Source organism: Microtus oregoni, unplaced genomic scaffold (assembly GCF_018167655.1).
Source record: "Microtus oregoni isolate MIOR12 unplaced genomic scaffold, Mior012 000018F_ref0000195, whole genome shotgun sequence".
Classification (NCBI taxonomy): domain Eukaryota; kingdom Metazoa; phylum Chordata; class Mammalia; order Rodentia; family Cricetidae; genus Microtus; species Microtus oregoni.
Window position 1 is genome coordinate 37215028 of NW_024543077.1, and position 22201 is coordinate 37237228.

Consider the following 22201-nt stretch of genomic DNA (forward strand, 5'->3'; position numbering starts at 1 on the left):
ACGCAATCACAGGCATGATATCCGCAATGCTGGGCACACCTGCCTGTAAGCCACGCAATCACAGGCATGATATCCGCAATGCTGGGCACACCTGCCTGTAAGCCACGCAATCACAGGCATGATATCCGCAATGCTGGGCACACCTGCCTGTAAGCCACGCAATCACAGGCATGATATCCGCAATGCTGGGCACACCTGCCTGTAAGCCATGCAATCACAGGCATGGTATCCGCAATGCTGGGCACACCTGCCTGTAAGCCACGCAATCACAGGCATGGTATCCGCAATGCTGGGCACACCTGCCTGTAAGCCATGCAATCACAGGCATGATATCCGCAATGCTGGGCACACCTGCCTGTAAGCCACGCAATCACAGGCATGATATCCGCAATGCTGGGCACACCTGCCTGTAAGCCACGCAATCACAAGACGCCACTCATACTCTGCTATGAGATTTGATAGGTGAGGTGAATTAAATAGAATTTTGATTTACATTTGATTGTTACTTTTCAAAATATTTATGTTTTATTTTATTTGTATGAGTGTTCTGTATGTATGTATATATATGTACACCCGGTGCCCACAGTGGTCAGGAAAAGGTGTCAGATTCCCTGGGACTGGAGCTGTAGATGGTTGTGAGCCACCATGTGAGTGCTGGCAACCAAACCCTCGGGTCCTCTGCAAGAACTGCTCACTACCACTCCAACCCTGATATTTTCATCTTCGGATACAACTTTGCAAATTGAGAAGCAGCTATGCACCACTGCCTTTAACAAAAATATTTTTTTCTTTACTTCCAGTTGACAATTGGGATATACTGGTTTCTGAAGACTATGACCCTCTTTACTGCCTTAGGTGTTCATAAACAAGGAACTGTTATGCACATGGAATCCAGCATTTCTAGTGTTAACTACACAGTTGCTCATGACTGAAGGAGCACTGTCTGACCTGAGGAGCACATGTCATTTTTACACTCTTCTTGTCTCAGAAGAAGCTACAGACGACAGTTTTCCTCCAGTCTGTGTCTCTAGCATAACACTTTATTGTCTTCCTCTATGCTCAGGAGCAGCTGAATAGAAGTCAACTTTAGCCTCTAAACTGACGTATAAGAAATAATAAAGGCAGTAAAAGAGACAAAGGGAAGGACACAGTGGTACAGCAATTTTTAGGTGTGTGGCTATTCCAAGACAGAGGGCAGTCAAGTTCTACTCCAATTTACTCCCACATTATACTCTTCCCAAAGAGCCACCCAACGTGGGTACTGGAAATGGAAATAGGATCCTCCGTGAGAGCGGTATGTGCCCTCAACCACCTCTCTCTCTCTAGTCCACATTTCCCCCCTTTTAAAAATGGTAAAAGTATATAAAGCTTTTTCCTCTAACTTAAAAAAATAGCATATTCCTCTGTGACCCACAGTTACCCCTGTGCAATGGTCCATCAGAACTTTCATTCCCAAGTATGACTTAGTACCTGTGGATGGTTTTACATGTCAGCTTCACGTATCTTAAGTTGCTGAGAAGGGATTCTCAGTCGGAGATAGCCTAGATCAGGCTGGCCTTCAGACATGTTTGTGGGAATTGTGATTGCTAACTTATCCAGCCTACTCTGGGCTGCATCATTCCCTGGGCAGGGGTACTAAGGAAACAGCACGCAAGGCTGTATTTATTCTCTCTGTGTTTCTAATTGGGGGTATGATCTGACAAGCTGCTGGAGTTCCTGCAATGATGGCTATAAGCTGGAATTGTAAGCCCAATAAACCAATTTCTCTTTAGAGTTCCTCTTTACCAGGATATTTTACCCTAGCAATAGAAATTACATTAGCACAGTACCCACTGATCAACTGTGCAGGTTTAACTGTCAATTTGGTTCAGTATGTTTTATAAAAGAGGTGTTTCTAATAATGTAACATTTGTATACTGAGATTTCTATGTCTGTAATACAAACAAGGTCCAAACAAAAGTGGACAATCTTCTGTAGAGTCTGCACAGTGAAGCATAATGAAGTTCTACACAACTATGGAAGTACAAGTGGAGTTTCTGTCCAGAGACAGACGCAGTTTTCTACTGAGAGACACAAATCATTGAAGAACAATTAATTATCTAATGCATAGGGGACTCCACCTAAAATTTCTAGCTATAGTACTTTGGTGGTAGAGTACTTGCCAAAATGTATGAGGCCATGAGATCAGTGACTGGCAGCACCAAAAATCTGGGTATGAAACACATTGCAAACTCTACCTTTTACTGAAACACAAAAGGAAGCATTAAACTTCTTTTATTTATTTATTTATTTATTTATTTATTTATTTATTTATTATGCATACAATATTCTGTCTGTGTGTATGTCTGCAGGCCAGAAGAGGGCACCAGACCTCATTACAGATGGTTGTGAGCCACCATGTGGTTGTGGGAATTGAACTCAGTACCTTTGGAAGAGCAAACAATGCTCTTAACCACTGAGCCAGCCCCAGCATTAAACTTCTTATACAGTAGTCCTGCATTATGATTTTACATTTGAAAATTTATTTATTTTTTCAATGTTCAACAAGAATAATTCTTGTATAACTAAATTTATAGTTTCGGACATTACCCACTTAGAGACTGAAGACAACTTAGAAATGCGTACTCTTCAAGGGGAAAATCACACTTGAGGTGAATATTATTAGCACCACTAGCTATCTGTCCCCCGTCTGAATTATTTAAGTCATACTTTCGATCATTCTGACTCCCCCTTCTTCCTTCCTCCTGGACAGATATCTCCAATCCATCGTGCACACACATCAGCAACTGGTGATGGTAACATACAGGGAAGTCTGTTCTATATTTTCTGACAACACTGAGTATGAGGCCTCTAGAGGTGAGGCAGACTGGGGACTTCTTTCACATTACAGTCTAATGCACAGTCATGGCCGCTGTGGTTACTGGGCAGGGACAGGGCTGGGACATGAAGGGACAGACAGGCTCTTTGGTATGGCAGTCAACACATCTGATGAATCAAAGTCATAAATATGAGTACAAAAGAGCTATTTTCTTTCATTTACTGCAGAGTATACTTCCTTATTCCACTAAATAAAATGGACAAAAAATTCGTATAACCCCCAAACAGTTCATCAATCTGAAATTCTTCACTATGACGAAGTCCATTTCCCTGACATGATGATCCTGAGCCCCACTAAGAAACCCAGTGACAAAGGAAGAGAACCTCTTGCTTCATAGCTGACAACCAAAATACAGAGAATGTACACACGAACCTAACTGGGTCAGCTACAACTGAGTGCTGTACTAGTCTCTGCCTGACTCTGATTCAGAGAACACAAGTATGTTCTTAAACGTAAAGTGGGACGGCTAGCTGGTCCATCTCCCTACACGACTATGTATATCCACACATGACCCCACGTGCCGTATCCAAAAAGACTGTATATTCACACATGACCCCACGTGCCGTATCCAGAAAGACTATGTATATCCACACATGACCCCACGTGCCGTATCCAGAAAGACTATATATTCACACGTGACCCCACGTGCCGTATCCAAAAAGACTGTATATTCACACGTGACCCCACATGCCGTATCCAGAAAGACTATGTATATCCACACGTGACCCCACGTGCCGTATCCAGAAAGACTATGTATATCCACACGTGACCCCACACGTTCTGTATCCAGAAAGACTATATATTCTCACATGACTCCACATGCCATATCCAGAAAGACTATGTGTATTCACACGTGACCCCACGTGCCGTATCCAGAAAGACTATGTATCACTGACACATGACCCCATATGCCGTATCCAGAACATGAAAATTACATATAAGAACTAGACTAAAGGTTACCAGGGACTTCAGAGAGAGGACAAAAGGAAGAAGGACTGATTGTGTAATGAAAAGAGAGTTTCTATTGGTGGTAATGGACAAGGTTGGAAGTGCTGTGAATATAATTAAAGACACTTAAAATAGTTAAAAGGATACACTTAAGTTTATGTATCTCTGTATCACAACAAATAAAACATTTTGACCATGAATGATTTATAACATTTCAAAATTAGTTAATAGGAATTATAGTTAATTTAATTATTTCCTCCATATAAAATGATTCACTAATTTGTACTTTGTAGATCAGAGTTGGGATAAAAAAATGCCCAGAGCATAATGGCAGAAAACTGAAAAAAACTCAAAATGAACTCCTTACTTTAATTGGCTCAGGCTGCATCACAGGTGCAGGCATAATGGCGCTGGAAGCATAGACCTGGTGGTATGCTGCTTGGGCTCCATGGTCAGAGTATGGCTGTTACAGAGGCAGTGAGGAAATGCGAGGAGAGGAGAGACAAAAACAAGTATTACTTTCATCTATTAAAGTATTCATTCAGTACTTTCTATGTGATACACCTTTTGGCACATACAAAAACCCATTCACTATGTTTAATGAACTTACAGTCTGATGAAGAGACAGACACTACTCTAAATCACCCCGTGTCCTGTGAGTCATGTGTATGATGCATAGGGAATAATGAACACTCAAAAAGTACTAAAAAATTATGCTTATGAAAATTGTGGAGGATGGTCATGAAATATTTCCCAGTGGCACTGATGTCTGATTTAAAGACCTGGGGACACAGTGAGGGACAACCTAAGTAAGACACCTCTTTTGGAAGACCTACTTAGGTTGTTTGATAGGCGGGATAGAACATGATGTACTAATGGGGGGAAATCAGGCAGGAGAGCAATAAACAGAGGGCAAATAATGTAAAAGTATACTTAAACGGTAATCAGCGCAGGTGAGGGTGTGGGGAGAGAGGGACCTTGTACTGTTGGTGGTAGTGTAAACTATCACTGTGTAAACCAGTATAAAGGTTTCCCAAAAAATAAAACCAGAACTACTATAAGACTTAGCTACGCCAACCCCGGACATATAGCCAAGAGAGTCTATATCATACACAGAAATAATTGCATACCCATTTTATTGTTGGTCTACTAAGAGTAGAAAAGAAATGAATCAGCCTGGTTATCAACAGACAGATGAATGGATAATGAAGTAAGTTTATTTAAATCAACAGATTAAAAATATTATCTAAAATATACTAATTATTCAATCACTGAATTTGTAAACATTTTAACACCGTGTCTTTAAAACCTGACGTCTAGTTTACACTCACAGTGCATCTCTATTTGCTCTTCTTCCCTTCCGGGGCTCAACTGCTATAGGCAGACAGTGACTATTATCTCGGGTCCTGATGCTGACATTAGAGGTATGGACTGGATAACATTTGACTGAGTATGATGGGTGAAAGAATGGAGAACCAAACATGAAATGATGGGTAGCAAAAGTCAGCTTCCAAAGAGAAATAAAAGCTGGAAAAGGAATTCCACGAGAGGGCAGTGCTGTGTAAACAGGTGTCGGACAGATCACAGAATCTGAATGGTGTTTGGGAAAGGTTAAGTAAGACTATAAAGGAAGGAAGGAGTTTAGTGATTGGGACGTCACTAAGGAGCCTTCTTAAAGGCAGCGTATGCAGCAAGATAATGAAGCAGACTTCACAGTGTGGAATAAAATGGAGCTGAATTATAAGTATTGAATACAGCCTATCTTTTCAAGAATCTTAGTTTTGAAAGCTAGAAGAGAATTAGGGGAACTGGGGACGAATGTAAAAAGATAATAGTTACTCTCAAAGGTGCTACAGATAGTCAAAGAATTTTGCATCAAACGGCTTTAATCTTTAAAACTGCAATATGGTTTCTTGCTGCCTTCACTTCCACGAAAAAACTCATTATGAGAACAAGATTGTGAAAGTTAAATAATTCCCTTAACAATCACAGTAAAGCGGTGAAGCTCTGAACCAATGGAGAGACTGACTCCAGTACAAGAAGGAAGACTGGAACACAGGATGCCCTGAGACCCCTGAGAGGAAGAATGGACCACAGGATGCCCTGTGAAGGCTTCCAGAGCACAACAGATACAAACAACTTTGGGCAAGAACAAGTTATCAAATAAATATAAAAACTCCAAGGCTGGATTAGGACCTATTTAAATTTGTATACTGGGAGCTGGAGGCTAAGCTAGTTTCTGTGAATTCCATGGAAGAGAAAGCACAGATTTACTTTAAGACTGAGATGGGGGAAATCTGCAGTAAGTAATAAAGTCATGGTAGAAATCTGATGGTGATTGAAATAAGTGATTAAATATGTTAACATACTTGTTTTTATTTTTTTTAGGACACCTGATCATAAAATTCACAACAAAAGCCCTGCAGGTTTTAATTGTGTGAAAAACTCAAACTACAAACCATTACAGTCTATATATTAAAGTATGTATCAGTAAGAGTCTACATTCTGTTGGACACAGACAGGCACTGTGAAGTGTGGGAAGTGCTAGTGACAGACACAGTCCTAGCAGGACCTTCACAGGTCCAATGGCGTCTGACAGCAGTCCCGAGAGTGGTCGGAGCCCTTAAGGAGGCTCTGGTGAAATAGCTACTGTGAAAGGATTCTTACTTTACTTCCACCTCTAGGCAAACCAGAAGGCAAAAAAGCCAAAAACCAAACAAACCAAAAAACCCAACAAAAAACAAAATTTTGAAAATTCATTATCAATTACCTATGTAATAAATCATTTATATTATTATAGAAAAAAATTTAAATCTTTCATTGGCTTAAAGATTATATGCTTTTAACTGACAAATTATTAGCAACAACACAGATGGACTGACAAGCAAATAAGACACTGGGAAAGTGATTCAGGAGCATGACTGGAAACTCTGAGACGAAGTGACACTCTTAGATCAGGGAGAACACAAAATCAGCAGTTTTCATGACGCTCTTTAACCAATAAAGAGAACTAAACGTCAATACAGGCGGCTCTACACCACTCACTCACTTTCCGACACAGCTGGGCATGTCCTCAGCTAAGCGCATTTTCCTAGAGCCTACAAGGCCCTGGGTTCAATTGCTAGCACTGAGCAAACGACCAACAAAGGAAAAGATGAGTGTGTACCTCTGGGACGGAAGCTTCCATCAGAGACAGTGCAGGAGGGACACAGCCACCATCTTGTGCGATTTCTACCGGCTGATAAATAACCTCGGATGGCTGCAGATATAAGAATGGAGCAGAAGAGGCAGGGGACTAAAACACAAAACGGTCCTCGTTATTCAAATATGAACAGTGTGCTAAGCCAAAAAGACTTACCCTAAAATGAAAAAAAATTTGTTGCATATTTTTTGAAAATTATTTTTCAAGGATAGTATAGAATTATCTTAGAAACAGACTAGGAAATCAGAATTCTCATACATTTCAGGTATATAGGTGGTATTAAGTAACTTTATTAATGGCAAGTACTGAATGTTTATTGTGCCTCAGAGTCTCATATACAAACAGATAGTTATAGATATACTACTGTCACTAAAAGTTATAGTAATATGGCCTATCATATTTAATTTGGTGTAATGTCTACTGTCAATTTTTGGACTAGCTGTAAGAAAATGCCACTAGATAATTTCTGTTGGTAGTATAGAATCTCTAAAAAAAAAAAATGGAAAAAAGAGTACAGGCTGAACACCTTTGAGGTGTCATAATTTAGAGAGGATTTTGGGTTAGGAGTGTTCATCCAATAATAGCTATGTAAATATTCCCAAATTCCAAAATATTAAAAGTTTGGTCTCAATAGTTTCAGATAATGAATACTCAACCTGTTTTTATTTATTTTATCTGAGATAAACTAAAGCAAAATCTGAAATGAAGCTAGAAAAATGCCAACATTTCCAACAATAACGAAAGTAACGATTATTTTTTGTTTATATATCACACCTTTATAAAACGCTTCCCACTAATATAATCTCATTTCATCGTCCCAAACATCATGGAAGAAAACTTACAAGGTTCTACCATCACTACATCCATCTTACAAATGAGGAAGCTCTAAGGGAACTGCAGGAAATGTCACTTCTTGCATGTTACAAAGGAGGACAGAGAGCCCCGCAGTTACAGGAAATACGGTTAGAAATAGGAGGAAGGGAAGAAGCCTACTTATCATGACTTTAGTGTTCAGAGGTTTTTTTAACTGAAGTACAGTGAAAAGAAAGACTTTAAATCAGACACTGTAGGTTGACATTTACCTGGGGAACCCCCCACTGCCACTGCCCTGGTAAACACTGTGCCGGGGCCTACAAGGAGAAACAACAAACACACAAGTAGGTTACACACAGGCTAACTAGACATTTCCATGTAAAAGAATGAAGCTGAATTTTCAAGACATATACAAAAGTTAACTCAAAATGGATTAGAGCTCTAAATACGGAGGCTAAAATAATAGAGTTCTAATGAAAAATTAGAATATGAAGGTAGAAATTTTCATGACTTTGACTTAGGCAATGTTGTAAAAGTTATGCTTTAAAAATATACAGAACACCTGGATGGTGGTGGCGCACACCTTTAATCCCAGCACTCAGGAGGCAGAGGCAGGTGGATCTCTGAGTTCGAGGCCAGCCTGGTCTACAGAGCTAGTTCCAGGATAGCCAGAGCTACACACAGAGAAACCCTGTCTAGAAAACACCCAAAATGAACAAACTATCCCCCCAAAGCCACATAACAAAGAAACAATACTAACAAGAGCTGGATAAACAGGACTTCATTAAAACTCCTAAAATTTTGAGTGCTATAAAGAGCAACATCAACGAAGTAAAATTTAACCCAGAAGAGGTGAGAAAGTATCTATAAATCATAATTTTATAAGGAAATTTTATCAAGAAAGGTTATACAAAAAGCTTTATTTTTTTTATGTGCAATACTGGTGATTCAACACAAGGCCTAACAAATACTTTGAAAGCATAAAAGAGCCATACTCTAAGTCCCCCCAAAATATACAAACCTTTTTTAAGGCTATAGGAATAAAAAAAATCCCTTTTTGTGCTTTTCGGTTTACCATAAAGGAGGCACGGGAAGAGATACGCAATGGGATGGGATATGAATCAGTTTTGCATTTGAAAGAGTGCATAGTTAGAGAAAAGGAGGTGGTTATTTCTCTAGATTGATCTTACCACAGACTTGCTATACTCAACCTACAATTATTTGTATTTCATTATGACACTTCCATACAGGCATACAATGTACGTTAATCATGAGCACCCTTATGCTCTTACTATCTCATCCAATTCTTTTTTCTTCTTCTTTTCCACACTTTGCAGTTTCTAAGCATATGAGAGAGAAGATATGCTTTTCTCTGACTTGTTTCTGTGGGTCTGAATTACTTCATAACATGATAATCTGTTCCATCTAAGATCCTGCAAATAACATAATTTCGTTCTTCTTTATAGCAGAGTAAAACGCTATTATGTATATATATGCTACTTTTCTTTATCTGCTGATTGACTTCCCGGTAGATCCCATACACAGGTGTGAACAACTGAGTCTTAAGTTAGTTCTGATCTTAGAAGATGTTCCATACTGATTTCCATGGTGGTTACACTGACTTACAGCCCTATCAGCAGTGAATACGGCTTCCTTTCCTCTATATTGCTTCCAGGATTATTTGCTGTTTTCTTGATGGTAGAAAGAAGAAAAAGACCAAGTTTTCTCCTTTAAAAACATGGTTTTGGTCATCATTGAAACCTCAGCATCTTCTCACCATCACCCAGAGGGCAGCTGGTTCTCAGCTGTTCCTGGTTTATTTCTGGCAGCTGCTAGTAAGGCCTGGAGTAGTCTGCCATCTTAGTCTCCATAAAGAATGTCTACAATAGCCGGGCGGTGGTGGCACACGCCTTTAATCCCAGCACTCAGGAGGCAGAGGCAGGCGGATCTCTGTGAGTTCGAGACCAGCCTGGTCTACAAGAGCTAGTTCCAGGACAGGCTCCAAAACCACAGAGAAACCCTGTTTCGAAAAAACCAGAAAAAAAAAAAACCAAAAAAAAAAAAAAGTCTACAAGGCTGATAAAAACCGAAGGAAACTAACTTAAAAATAGACAAATGATGTGAACAAAATTTCCTCCAAAAAAGCATATGTGTATGTCAATAGTCAATAGTGAAAAGACGCCTGCTATCACTAATCCTTAGAGAACTATGTCTCAAAACCACCAGTGTGATACCATTTGGTGCCCATTTTGGCTACAACCAAAACACTGCAGAGGTGGAGCAACTGCAGCCTTTCTGCCTGCTGGGAGAAACTCCTGCCTGGTAGGAGTCTGAAGATGGTGTGTGCGGTGCTTTAGACTGCGAACCTTCCTTAAAATGTCAACACACAGAATTATCATGTGACCTATCGAATGCACCCCAGGGGAAATGAAAACATATATCCACATAAAAACCTCACTACCTGGGAATGGTGGGTCAGCCTTTAATACCAGCAGCTGGGTCTCGGGAGGGCAGAAGCAGATGGAGCTCCCTGAGTTCAAGGCCAGCCTGGTCTACATTTTGAAATCTACAACAGTCAGAGAAACAACAACAGACTTGACACCAATTTTCATTAAAGCGTTCTTCAGAGTAGTAAAAAGGCAGAGACAATCTAAACGCCCATCATCTGGAGACTGGATAAACAGTGGTTACACCCACACAGGAGAGATTTTACTCCAGAAAGAAGCACTGGTCCACAGCACCGAAAAAACTTGCTAAGTGAATTAGTTCAATCACGGAAAACTGTTGGATGGCTCTTTTTATAAAAAAAAATGCCCAGAGTAGTAAAGTCTAAGAAAGGTTAAAAAAAAAATACTGCTTGATTAGGGTTCGGGTAGGAAGAAAGAGGTATGTCTGCTAATGGTTACAGTTTTCTTAAAAGGGAGTGGTAAGCAGTCTATAATATTGGCATGACTATATGTCAATTCTGTGTTTAGTATAAACTACTCAATTGTATACTTTCAATGATTGAGCAATATAGCATGCAAATTTGATCTAAATAAAGTTAATGATCTTGTATTATCAAGTGTTTTACTTTTATTCATTTTATAAGGTCTTCATTACTGAAGGGGGGCAAGGAGAGGAGGAGGAGAGAGGGAAGAAGAGGGAGAGAGATGGCAGAGAGACAGAGAGGAGGGAATAAGATCACAAACCCTTAGATCTATTCTCTAAACCTAATCACTGTAGTAAGTACAATGCTGACCACGTTAACTTTCGAAAAGATTGCACCATTATATTATAATGATGACTAAGAGAAATGAAATCTGTTCTATATAGGACATTTAAAAACACAGGATGAAAGTCCCTGATTAACAGGCTGTGTTGGACAAATGGAGTGAGTGCCTACACTGTGAAGAACAGTACGACAGAGGTCAGCACCCTCATTACTAATCCGTGGGTTATCTGCTGTGAAGAACAGAGCCTGAGGAAACCATCAGTCCTCACTTTAGTCTTGTAATTAGTGTCAAACAAAGTCAGAGTCAGTGTATAAACTTAAATTATAGTTTCTAAGTCAGTAATTAATATTTATTGCTATTATTAATAATACAGCTATATCAATAATTAATAAAGGAGCTGCAAAATCCAACTTTATTCTTTCTCATGTCTGATACTTTAAAAGCACTATGTTGTTTTTCCTTGTTCCTGGGTTTTACTGAGAGCAAATCACTGCTTTGGAGTTTGACAGATTCCAAATACCAGCTGTCTGGTATTGAGCGCTACTAGAGTCTCTGATGATCCTCCTGTTAGGAACTTCTGATTGTAGGGTCACATTCTTTTGCACAGATTCTTAGCTGAGGTCATCCACACTTCTTCCGACAGGTTACAGCTTGTTTTGAAGAAACATGCACCTCTGCTGTAACGGATGCCTACCTACCACAGCCTCTTCCCTGGTTCTGCTGACATGCTCTTTTGGTGTTTTGTAGGAGCTCAGGTCCCAGAATGCCAACGTCTCCAGCTTCAGCAGACAGGTTAATCTCCCCGTGTCATTCTCTGAGGTCCTCCGTACTTGGCTGAAGAGACGTGGCTCTGCCATTGCACGGTAACAAATCTCCATTGACACGTGAGCTAGGGGGGGCAATGGACTAAGGGTTTAGGAAGCAGTTTCACAGGACTTGGGCCATTCATCTTAACTGGAGTGCTGTCTAATGATCTGTCTTTAGTCTCAACTGAAATCCTATGGCTCAGGAAAAGTCATGCTGTCAATATATTTTAAATAAATGCCATTAAGTTACTTTTATTTTTCATAAGTGGAGAAAATACCTAGTTTATTAGTGTAGTAAAATTAAAAATAAGATTAATTAAAAATACAAAAATGAAGTCTAACATTAGTGGGATGGAGAGATGGCTCAGTGTTTACTGTTCTTCTAGAGGACCCAGGCTCTGTTTCCAGGACCACTCAGTCTGTAACTCCAGTTCTAGGGGATCTGATTTCCTCTTCTGGCCTCCAAGGGCATTGCACACATATGGTGCACATAATTTCATGCATAACACTCATACACATAGAATAATATAATCATAATAGTAAGGACTATAGAACACTAACACAGTTTTTCTTTTGGAGATAGGATGTCATATACTCAGACTGGCCTCCAATGTCTATATAGTCAAGAGAGATCCTCCTGTCTCCACCTTCCACTTCCAATTTCGGCGGCACTGAGGATACAACCAGGGCGTCATGCACGCTAGGTAATCACCCTATGAACTAGGCAACAACACCTGCCTTTCTTCCCTTTCTCATCTTTTCACACGGCTAGTGATAAAATCCACGGCCTTTCCCATGCTGAGGAAGAATTCTACCACTGAATTTCACTTCTAACCCTGCCACATTTCATATGGGTGTATTTTTAAAGTAAAAAAAAAAAAAAAGAAAAGAACAGGGACAGAAACAGAAAGCTCTTCTACTACTTAACAAGTGTTAAAATTTGATTTTATGTGCAAATGTTATAGATCATAGGCTGACAAAAACTTTTGAAAGAAAGGCTAGAATAAATGTTTTAAAATGTGAATGCAGATGTTCTCCCTCCTTCTGCTCCTCATTGGGACCTTGGGAGCTCAGTCCAGTGCTCCAGTGTGGGTCTCTGTCTCTATCTCTATCCATCACCAGATGAAGGTTCTATGATGATATGCAAGATATTCGTCAGTATTGCTCTAGGATAGGGTCATTTCAGGTTCCCAATCCTCAGCTGCCCAAGGAACTAACTGGGAACCTCATCTTGGGCACTTGGGAGCCCCTCTAGGGTCAAGTCTCTTGCCCACCCTAAAGTGGCTCCCTTAACTAAGAATTGTGGTTCCGTGCTCCCCTATACACCTTTCCTTTATCCCAATTCTCCTGTTTCCCCAAGTCCCCCCTCCTTCCCTTCTACCTTTTCTCTCCCCATCTCCCCTTACCCCCATCCCACCCCACCCCCAAGATCCCAATTTTCTCCCCGGCAATTTGGTCTACTTCCCTTAGCCAAGAGGATAACTATATGTTTTTCCTTGGGTTCACCTTCTTACTTAGCTTCTTTAGGTTCACCTATTGTAGACTCCGTGGCCCTTATTTATTTAAAGAAGTCGGGACCACGAGGCGTGCACCCACCCACTGAGACAGTGGAGCTGATCTACTGGGAGCTCACCAAGGCCAGCTGGACTGTGACCGAAAAAGCATGGGATAAAACCGGACTCTCTGAACATGGCGAACAATGAGGGCTGATGAGATGTCAAGGACAATGGCACGGGGTTTTGATCCTACTTAATGTGCTGGCTTTGTGGGAGCCTAGCCAGTTTGGATGTTCACCTTCCTAGATATGGACAGAGGGGGGAGGACCTAGGACTTACCACAGGGCAGGGAACCCGGACTGCTCTGTGGACTGGAGAGGGAGGGGGAGAGGAGTGGGGGGAGGGGGAGAAGGGTGGGAGGAGGGGGAGAAGGATGGGAGGAGGGGGAGGGAAATGGGAGGCTGGGAGGAGGTGGAAACTTGTTTTTTGTTTATGTTTTTTTTTCTTCTTTTCTCAATAAAAAAAAAAAAGAAAAAAAAATGTGAATGCAGGCCATAGATCTCTGTTAGAACTACACAACCTTTGAAAGCAAAGGCAACCACAGATGTTACATAAATAAATTAGGCTGTATTTCACTAATGCTTTATTTATAAAAGCAGGTTGTTACCCGAATTTTGTCTAGAAGTCATTGTTTACCCTGCCAAAAATTAAATGAGCTGACATTACACCACAGTTCTTATTGATAATCTCCCATGAGAACTAAGAATGAGTGCTGGCTAGCTAAAGGAGATGAACGTAACAGTTAACACAACATAGTACACTGCTTATTTCAACACACACTGGATTAAATCTACCAGTCACACATTCAAAGTAACATTAAAAGCACAACATCTGTACCTGGATTTATGAATTACTGCTAAAGACTTTTCTGTGGGCTGGAAAAGAAACCCAGGGCACTCCAGGTGCTGTGAAAAGCATTCTCCCACTGCGCTACGTCCCAGCCTATGAAAGGCATTTCAGAATAAATTTTAAACAGCAGAGAACTGAATTCATTACGTTTGTGAAAGGAAGCAAAAGCATCCTCTCTCAAGACTTAACTCTCTTTCCCGAATTAGTTTTTGCGTATAGAAGAAAAGCATGAAACACCTGAAAGGACTTAAAATACTGGACTCTTAAGAACATTGTGTTTGGGATCCAATCTCGTCCCTCCTACATGCTAAGCAACCTGGAGCTATTTTCCTCAGCACACAGAGTGTACGTGTATGTGCGTGTGTGCACACAAGGAGACTACGGGCTGCTTGGGGCAGGTATCGTCCTCTTGCTCCTCCCATCCCTTGAGACAGCCTGTCTAACAGTTCAGCTGGCTGGCAAGTGAGCTCAGAGACCTGCTGCTGCCCGTCCCTGCACATGGGTTACAGCCAGATGCCTAGATCTTTGAGCAGTTTTCCCCTTGAGCCATCTCCCCTGGCTCCTCAGCCCAGAGGTTTTAGTGAACTCAGTGCCTACCTGGTAGTGATATGCAGGTTGCTGATAAACCGGCTGAGCTACCATCACAGGAGAACTAGATATGGACCGTGACTGTGGGAGGAAACAAAATTTACTTTAGGAAGAGCTCTTCAAATTACAGTAAAATTTGATCTTCAATTATTACCTAAGCTCAGTTAACTTTTTGTTATTGATTAAAATGTTATATTTTCTTCCTCTTATGGTATTATTATCAACTTTATTTAAATCTATTTATTAAAATAGTTTTCCTATGTGACTTCATTTCCATAGCAATACTAAAACGAACACCAGTGATGTTTCTTTAAGTCTGAAACTTAACACTTCCAAAGGTGATGACAATATAAATCATTTCCCTGGAGAAACCAGAAGTGGGTTGTTTACACCAGTGGTTAGCGTCAGATGAGTGATTGTATTGATCGATCTTCCCGTTACTGAGTACCAGCATTCTAGTCCATTATTATATAGCCAATTAAATAAAACACTATTTGAGACAGTGAAATCATGTTTAAGAAATTTAATTTTGGATTATTAAGTGAGTTAATAATTCAAAAATTGTGATAGGTCTGTTTTTGAGGAAAACGAAGTATTTTTTGATTATTCAAAATGATAGAGTAGCCGGGCGGTGGTGGCGCACGCCTTTAATCCCAGCACTCGGGAGGCAGAGGCAGGTGGATCTCTGTGAGTTCGAGACCAGCCTGGTCTACAGAACTAGTTCCAGGACAGGCTCCAAAGCCACAGAGAAATCCCATCTCGAAAAAGAAAAAAAAAAAAGATAGAGTAAGCCCCCAAATACATTACTCAAGACCAAGTAAATTAATAAGACAGGTAAGTTATATTTTAATCAGGCAAAATAAACCGATGATAGTGATTAAAATTTAATTTCTAATTTGGGATGTAGTATGCTATTATTTTGTTTAGATGCCTATAATCCCAAAGTCAAGAGAAATATTGTGCATTTATACAATTCGGATTGGTATGCTAATAAAACTATAGTATCGATAAGGCTAGAAAGTAATGGTATATTTTACTGTTGATATGTTAAAGGAGGAAAATGACCATCTCAGCAGACAAATGCACTTAAATTTGCCTTTTTATGATGAAAACTCTTAGCAAACAGAACAGAGGATAATACAGGAGGATACTGTCAGCCATAATTGATTTCACCTCCTACGACATCTGCTATACTAGAAGACACGCTTGACTGCCATAATTACGGCAGAGATGCTTTTAACCACTTTAGCATGCCCTGAATAATATTCTACAATAGTGAAATATTCGGCCCCAAGTGGAAATAATGCCAAGACTTCAAAATTCTGGTTCATAGTGTCTTCTAAAGCTAATGCTGGGGTCACCCGGGAAAGGCCACACGGTTAAGCTGATCCTTCATGGGATGGGTTGGCAAGTGAGCACGTTGGATGTGACCTAGTCTGCTGTAGCGTTGAGGGAGCTGTTTTAGGAAGGTATGGACTCCGGCCATTACAGAGTACCAGATATAAACAAGGGACCTATAAAAGCAGGTCCAATTTCATCACAGTAATTCTAAATTCACAAAATGAACACCACAGAAAAAAACCACAACATGCTTGGACTTGAAAACTGCTTTTTTTGGGTCTGTTTTGAAAACAGGTTTTGCTGTGTATCCCTGGGTGTCCTGGACCTTCCTCTGTCGATCAGGCTGGCCTCAAACTCGGAGTGCACCTGTTTCTGCCTCACAAGTACTGGAATAAAGGTGTGGTCACCACCCGGTGTGGACTGTGCTTTAGAGGACATACAGTGTCAAGAAGAATTTAAGCTTGAGGACTTAAATAAGCCAGAAATAACCATAAATAGTATTTTTACATATAATATTCTGTTTTGATGTTCACCTAGTCACATTAAGAAGACAATTTGGAAGTTGAAGATAAATAAATGCTAAAGAAGGGTCTCTTCATTTTTTTCCTGCATCTCATTTATCAAGGTTGCCATCATAACCAGGATTATCATAACCAGGACTATCAAAATTGACTATTTACATTGCTTCTGACTTAACAGTGAGGGTAAATATAAACTTCATAGTATATATGAGATTGATATTACACTAAACATTAAGATTTGTGAGAGGTTCTCTATGGTTAGATAACACATTTACTTGTATTTTGTGTATGTGTGTGGATGTCAGAGGCTGGTGTTGGGGAGTCTTCTTTGATGACTCTACACTTTATTGAGGCAGGGTGATTCCAGCTTTTATGCGGATTATGAAAACTGGTGCTAACACCTTCAGGGCAAGCGCTTTATTCACTAGGCCATCTCCACAGTCCACAAATTCGCATAAAAGATTTGTTTTTACTATCTTAGTTATAAGAGTGTGCCTGCATGTGCATTTGAGTGTTAAAGTACCTGCAGAATTCAGACAAAGGGGCTGGATTTCCTGAAGGTGGAGTTACAGTTGTGAGTTGTTCAACATGGGTGCTGGGAACCGACTCAGGTCCCCTGCAGAAGCAGTACCTGCTCTTAACCACTGAGCCATTAGTCCCCTGCCCCATTTTACTTTTAAATGAACAATGCACAACATAAGAGGAGCACGCTGTCAGAACTTAGCCTATTTTAAAGCTGGAATAACTCTCTTCATACTAGTCAACATACTTGCTTTACAGAATAGGTAACAAGCTGTTCTACCTCTTGACTATTAGGAGAGCTCGTCTTTGCTTACAGTTGTCTACTAGGTAAATTCTGATGGCTAGATGAATGTTTTTAATAAAAACTGTATGAGCCTAAATGAATTTATAGCCAAATACAGTCTTACTTTTATCATCACTGGATTTAATTCCAAATGTTAAAAACATCCAGTCTATAATAACTCTAGAGAATGAAGAATTTATCTTTCATTGATTCACTAAGCTCTTTTGTTAAATTAGCTGAAATTTATTTATTTATTGTCTTAGGGTTTCTACTGCTGTGAAGAGCCACTGTGACCATGGCAACTCGTATAAAAGAAAACATTTAATTGAGCTGTCAGCTGACAGTTTCAGAGGTTTAGTCCATCATCATCATGATGGGGAGCAAGGCGGCTGGGAGTATGGTGGCATGCAAGCAGACATGGTGCTGGAGAATTCTAAATCTTAATCCAAAGGCAACAGGAAATGAACTGTCTCACGGGTAGTGGCGTGAGCATGAGCCCTCCAAGCCCACCTCCACAGTGACACACTTCCTCCAACAAGGCCACACTGCCTTTGGTGGCTGTTTTCTTTCAAACCACCACATTCATGTATTTTAAACTCATCACCGCACTGTTCGCACACACGCTCTGGCCGATTCTCTTCCCTCTTCTCTGTCATCTTTCCACCTGCCCCTGCTTGTTCCCTTCCGTCCTCAGCAGTCTCCTTTCTACTTCCACGCCATATTTATTCTATTATTCTATTTTCATCTCCTTCCTTCAAACTTCTCTCCATTTCCATGGTTCCCCTCCTAGCTTTACAATCTAATTCACACTCACTGCCACATAAATATATACATATAAAAACCAGAAGCTGGGATCCCTGTAGGACAGAACCCGGTGTTTGTCCTTCTGAATTTGGGTTACTTCACTTACAATACTTTCCATATTCATCCATTTTCTATAAATCTTAAAATTTCAGTTTTCCTTATTACTGAGTGACTAGAGCAGCAGTAATGAAATATGCAGTGCCTCTGTGGTGGAGCAGAGTGAACTCAGCTCTCACGCCCTGAGCTGTAATGCTCTAGACCAAAAACTCATTGTAAAATGCAAAAGTCTCATCTTCTCCATTTAAATATTTAAATATTTTAAGGCATGTGACAGCCATCTATACCCTGTGCAGTACTTGTTCCTTTTGTTTGCTGCTGCTGAAATGCAAAGGTAATTCCTTAAAATCAATTATTAACATGTAGAAAAATATGAAAAAGAGTATGTTAAGCCACCGACACGCATGTGTATCTCACTATATATAAAGTTCAACAGTGATTCCTCAATCTCCCCCCCAACAAGATTATAGTGATAGCATGTCAATTGTATCAGAGAGACTGTCACTATAATAATCAAGAAGAAAAATATTGAAAAACCCAGAAAGAAATAAAGGTATACTGAATCATAAATGAAAGTTTGACAAGATTAGTGACACAGTATTGCCATACTGAATCAAAGGCATTACTAGCCAACTGTCACAAACTAAGGAAATATCCTTTTTAACAAAGGTACCCTTCATAAAAGAAACTACTTGATTTCTTTCTACTATAAAGTAGTAGAATCAAGTAAACAAAAGTGGTATCATCTTTTCTTATCAAAAAAGTAATTTTTTGATGGGTGAAAATAACTAAATGGATGAACAGACTGTGTTCATGGACAGGAAAGTACAATATTACAAAACATTTAAATGTCCCAAAATTAACCTTCATGTTGAATGCAATTCTAAAAAAACAACAAAGGCTTTCCACATTAACAGATGATTCATAAATTTTTTACTTTTAAAAGCAAATATATAAGGATATATGTCTCAGAAACTCTGAAAAAGAACCAAGTGAGAGACACACCTATACGACTTCAAAACTCCTGACAAGGTCTGGTAAGAAGGCTTATCAGCAGGTGAGGAAGACTTGGATTTACACACTGGATGGAGGAACTGACTCCTGTGAATTGTCCCCAGAGCTCCATGTGCTCTCTCTAACACATGCTAAGGTCTAACATTTACAATGGAACTGGGAGAGTAACTTAAACAGAACAGGAAGCTCAGACACAGACCCACCACAAACACAGTACCTGACAAAGGACCACTCTAGAACAGAAGAAGGAACAGACATGTTAACACATAAACTAAAGATTTAAATCTAGACATGAAAAGCAGCAACATTGAAGACCATAAAGTCTAGGGGGTTATCTAGATTCCTCTGATGGAGATATAATGTTTATAAACAAGATCGTAAAAGTTTGAATCATAAATGCAAATAGTTACAGGTCTGTCAACATTTAAACAATAAACACAGAACTGTAAACTGTAAGTTGTTGTGAGAAGAAGTATTAGCAGTGTTAGTGGAAGAGTATTTTATAACCTATAAAATCCATGCAATGAACTCAGGAAAAAGACAAGTCACCTTCTTAGGAAATTGAATGAACAGGATGAACAAGTAACTCAGAATAAATAGCTAATAAAAATGGGTTCAAGACATTGAACCTCTCCACCAGCCAGATCCTGCATGTTCTTCTCTATGGCCTGGCATGGTGAGTCAGACTGTTCTTCCACTCAACCCATCCTTCCCAACCCCCCAAATTACCTACACTGTGTCCTTGGGCCAGGACAAACCACACACCCTGCAAACAGCACAGTCCCCTATTAGCCTGACTTCGTCCCACCAAAGCCACTTCCACCTTATATGCCTAACACACCGGCAATGCTCTCTTCTGCTCCAACTCTGTCCATGTCTGACACAGCTGCCGAAAGAGTCCACACGCCCACATTCCACTGCTAAACTATAGACAGTATGAAAGCTCAAGCCAGTATCCCTGCTCCAAAGCCCCATGGTCCTATAGAGATGCTTGCCAATGACATTACCTAGATGAGCTCCAGGATGAAGAATTTAAAAGAACAATAATACATTTCAACAAGGAATTCAAGTTTAAAGACACAAAGAAACAGCTCAGTGAAATTAAGGAAAAGAATTTAAGGAGAATAAACCTGTGTGATGGTCAAGAAAACACAGACACAAGGCTGACTGATGATGAAGACCGTCTGAGACTTAAAAATAAAATTCGGTAAATAGAAACAGCGAAGAGGATTCAAGCTGAAATGAAGATGGAAATGAAAACAAAAATAATTCAACTAGAAAAATTCAAAGGAAAGCCTTACAAGCAGAAGACAGACTATCAGGACTCAAAGATAAAGCAGATGGCCTACATAAAATAAGGAAAATAAAAACAATTAAAAGGCAGAAAGAAATATACAGGAAATGTGGGACCCCACAAAATGGCCATAACTTAGAATGATAGGCACAGGTGAGTGAAAAGAATCTAAGTCAATGGCATGACCAGATCTTCAACAAGACCACAGACGAGAACTAGATATGAGAAGCACACGGAACACCAAATAGACAAGAAAAGAAAATCCCCATGACACATCACAGTTAAAGCACTAAGTATACAGAAAAAGGAAGTATATTTGAAAGCTGCAAGAGAAAAAACACCCACCAGTTACATATAAAGAAAAACCCACCAGAGTAACAGCAGATTAAAAATTCGAAAGCCAGAAGAGCTTAGAGTAATACATTACAAGTTCTGTATGACCATGATGGTCAACCTGGAATTCCATATATATATATATATATATCCAGAAAAACTATGTGTAGTAGTTGAAGGAGAAAAATCAACTTCCCAATAAATCAATAGCCTAAACATTTATATCTCTAGAAACCCAGGCCCATTCTACAAGGTTGACCACTTAGCCTTCAGACCAAAGAGGAGCTGGATTCCCTACAGCTAGAGTTATGGTGGTTGTGAGCTGCCGCATGGGTGTGCTGGGAATCAAGGTTGGGCCCGCTGCCAGAACAGGACACATTCCAATCCTACCAAGTCATCTCTTTAACCCTAAAGCCGGTTTCTGCTTTTTTTGAGACAAGGTCTCTCCACACAGCCAAAGCTGGTTATTTTTAACAGCTGGTCCACACGGGAAAAACTGGAGCTTGAATAAAGCATAAAAATACTTCTTTTCTTTTTGAAAGCTATGAGTCAACATGGAGTAAAAGACATATATTTTATCAATGTGAAACTCTGATTCTGTGTGTATATTCTAACTTAATATTAAGAGGACCACAAACATTTTATAGTGATATATGGGCATAACCAATGAGTAAGACTACAAGGATCCAGATCATGAAGCCCTCAATTGACTGAATGCATCTGTAGCCTATCCTTTCTTAAAAGGCAAGCCTCTTACTCACTGTAGATACTGTTATAATGCTTTCTCTGGAGTGCAAACACCATCCAGGCATGAAATACACAATTCAACAAGGCAACACCATGAAAAAATAGGAAAAACAAAGCCAAAAGTCTGCTTAACAAAAATGAAAGATAAATAGTACCTTATTTCATTCAGGGAACAATCTCAAACTAGTAACTAGCCCAGGGATACATATTATTTTATCTGCTTGAGTTCAACAATAAAGTCAGAATATTCTTATAGTGTTCCATTTAGTTGCTTAGTTAACTAAGCTGTTGAGAAGGCATTTTCAGTTATTAAATAAAGCCAAATATACAAGTACAAATTATTAAGATATAGTTAAGGCAAATGTAAAATACATGACATACCTGTACCATTCAAACTTAGATTGAATTTCAAATATAAATGAATAAATTC

The 22201-nt window shown here is 39.7% G+C and overlaps 1 protein-coding gene across 1 annotated transcript in view; it reads right to left on the bottom strand.

Moving 5' to 3' along the window:
• The window catches only part of Boll (boule homolog, RNA binding protein), a 66410-nt gene that overhangs the window by 19528 nt on the left and 24681 nt on the right, over positions 1-22201 (bottom strand). Inside the window, exons 7-10 of the mRNA XM_041668569.1 lie at positions 14865-14936; positions 8111-8158; positions 6993-7121; positions 4194-4289 (exon numbers count right to left, since the gene is read on the bottom strand). Coding sequence (XP_041524503.1) covers positions 4194-4289; positions 6993-7121; positions 8111-8158; positions 14865-14936 — 345 coding nt within the window. The remainder of the gene's footprint in view (positions 1-4193; positions 4290-6992; positions 7122-8110; positions 8159-14864; positions 14937-22201) is intronic.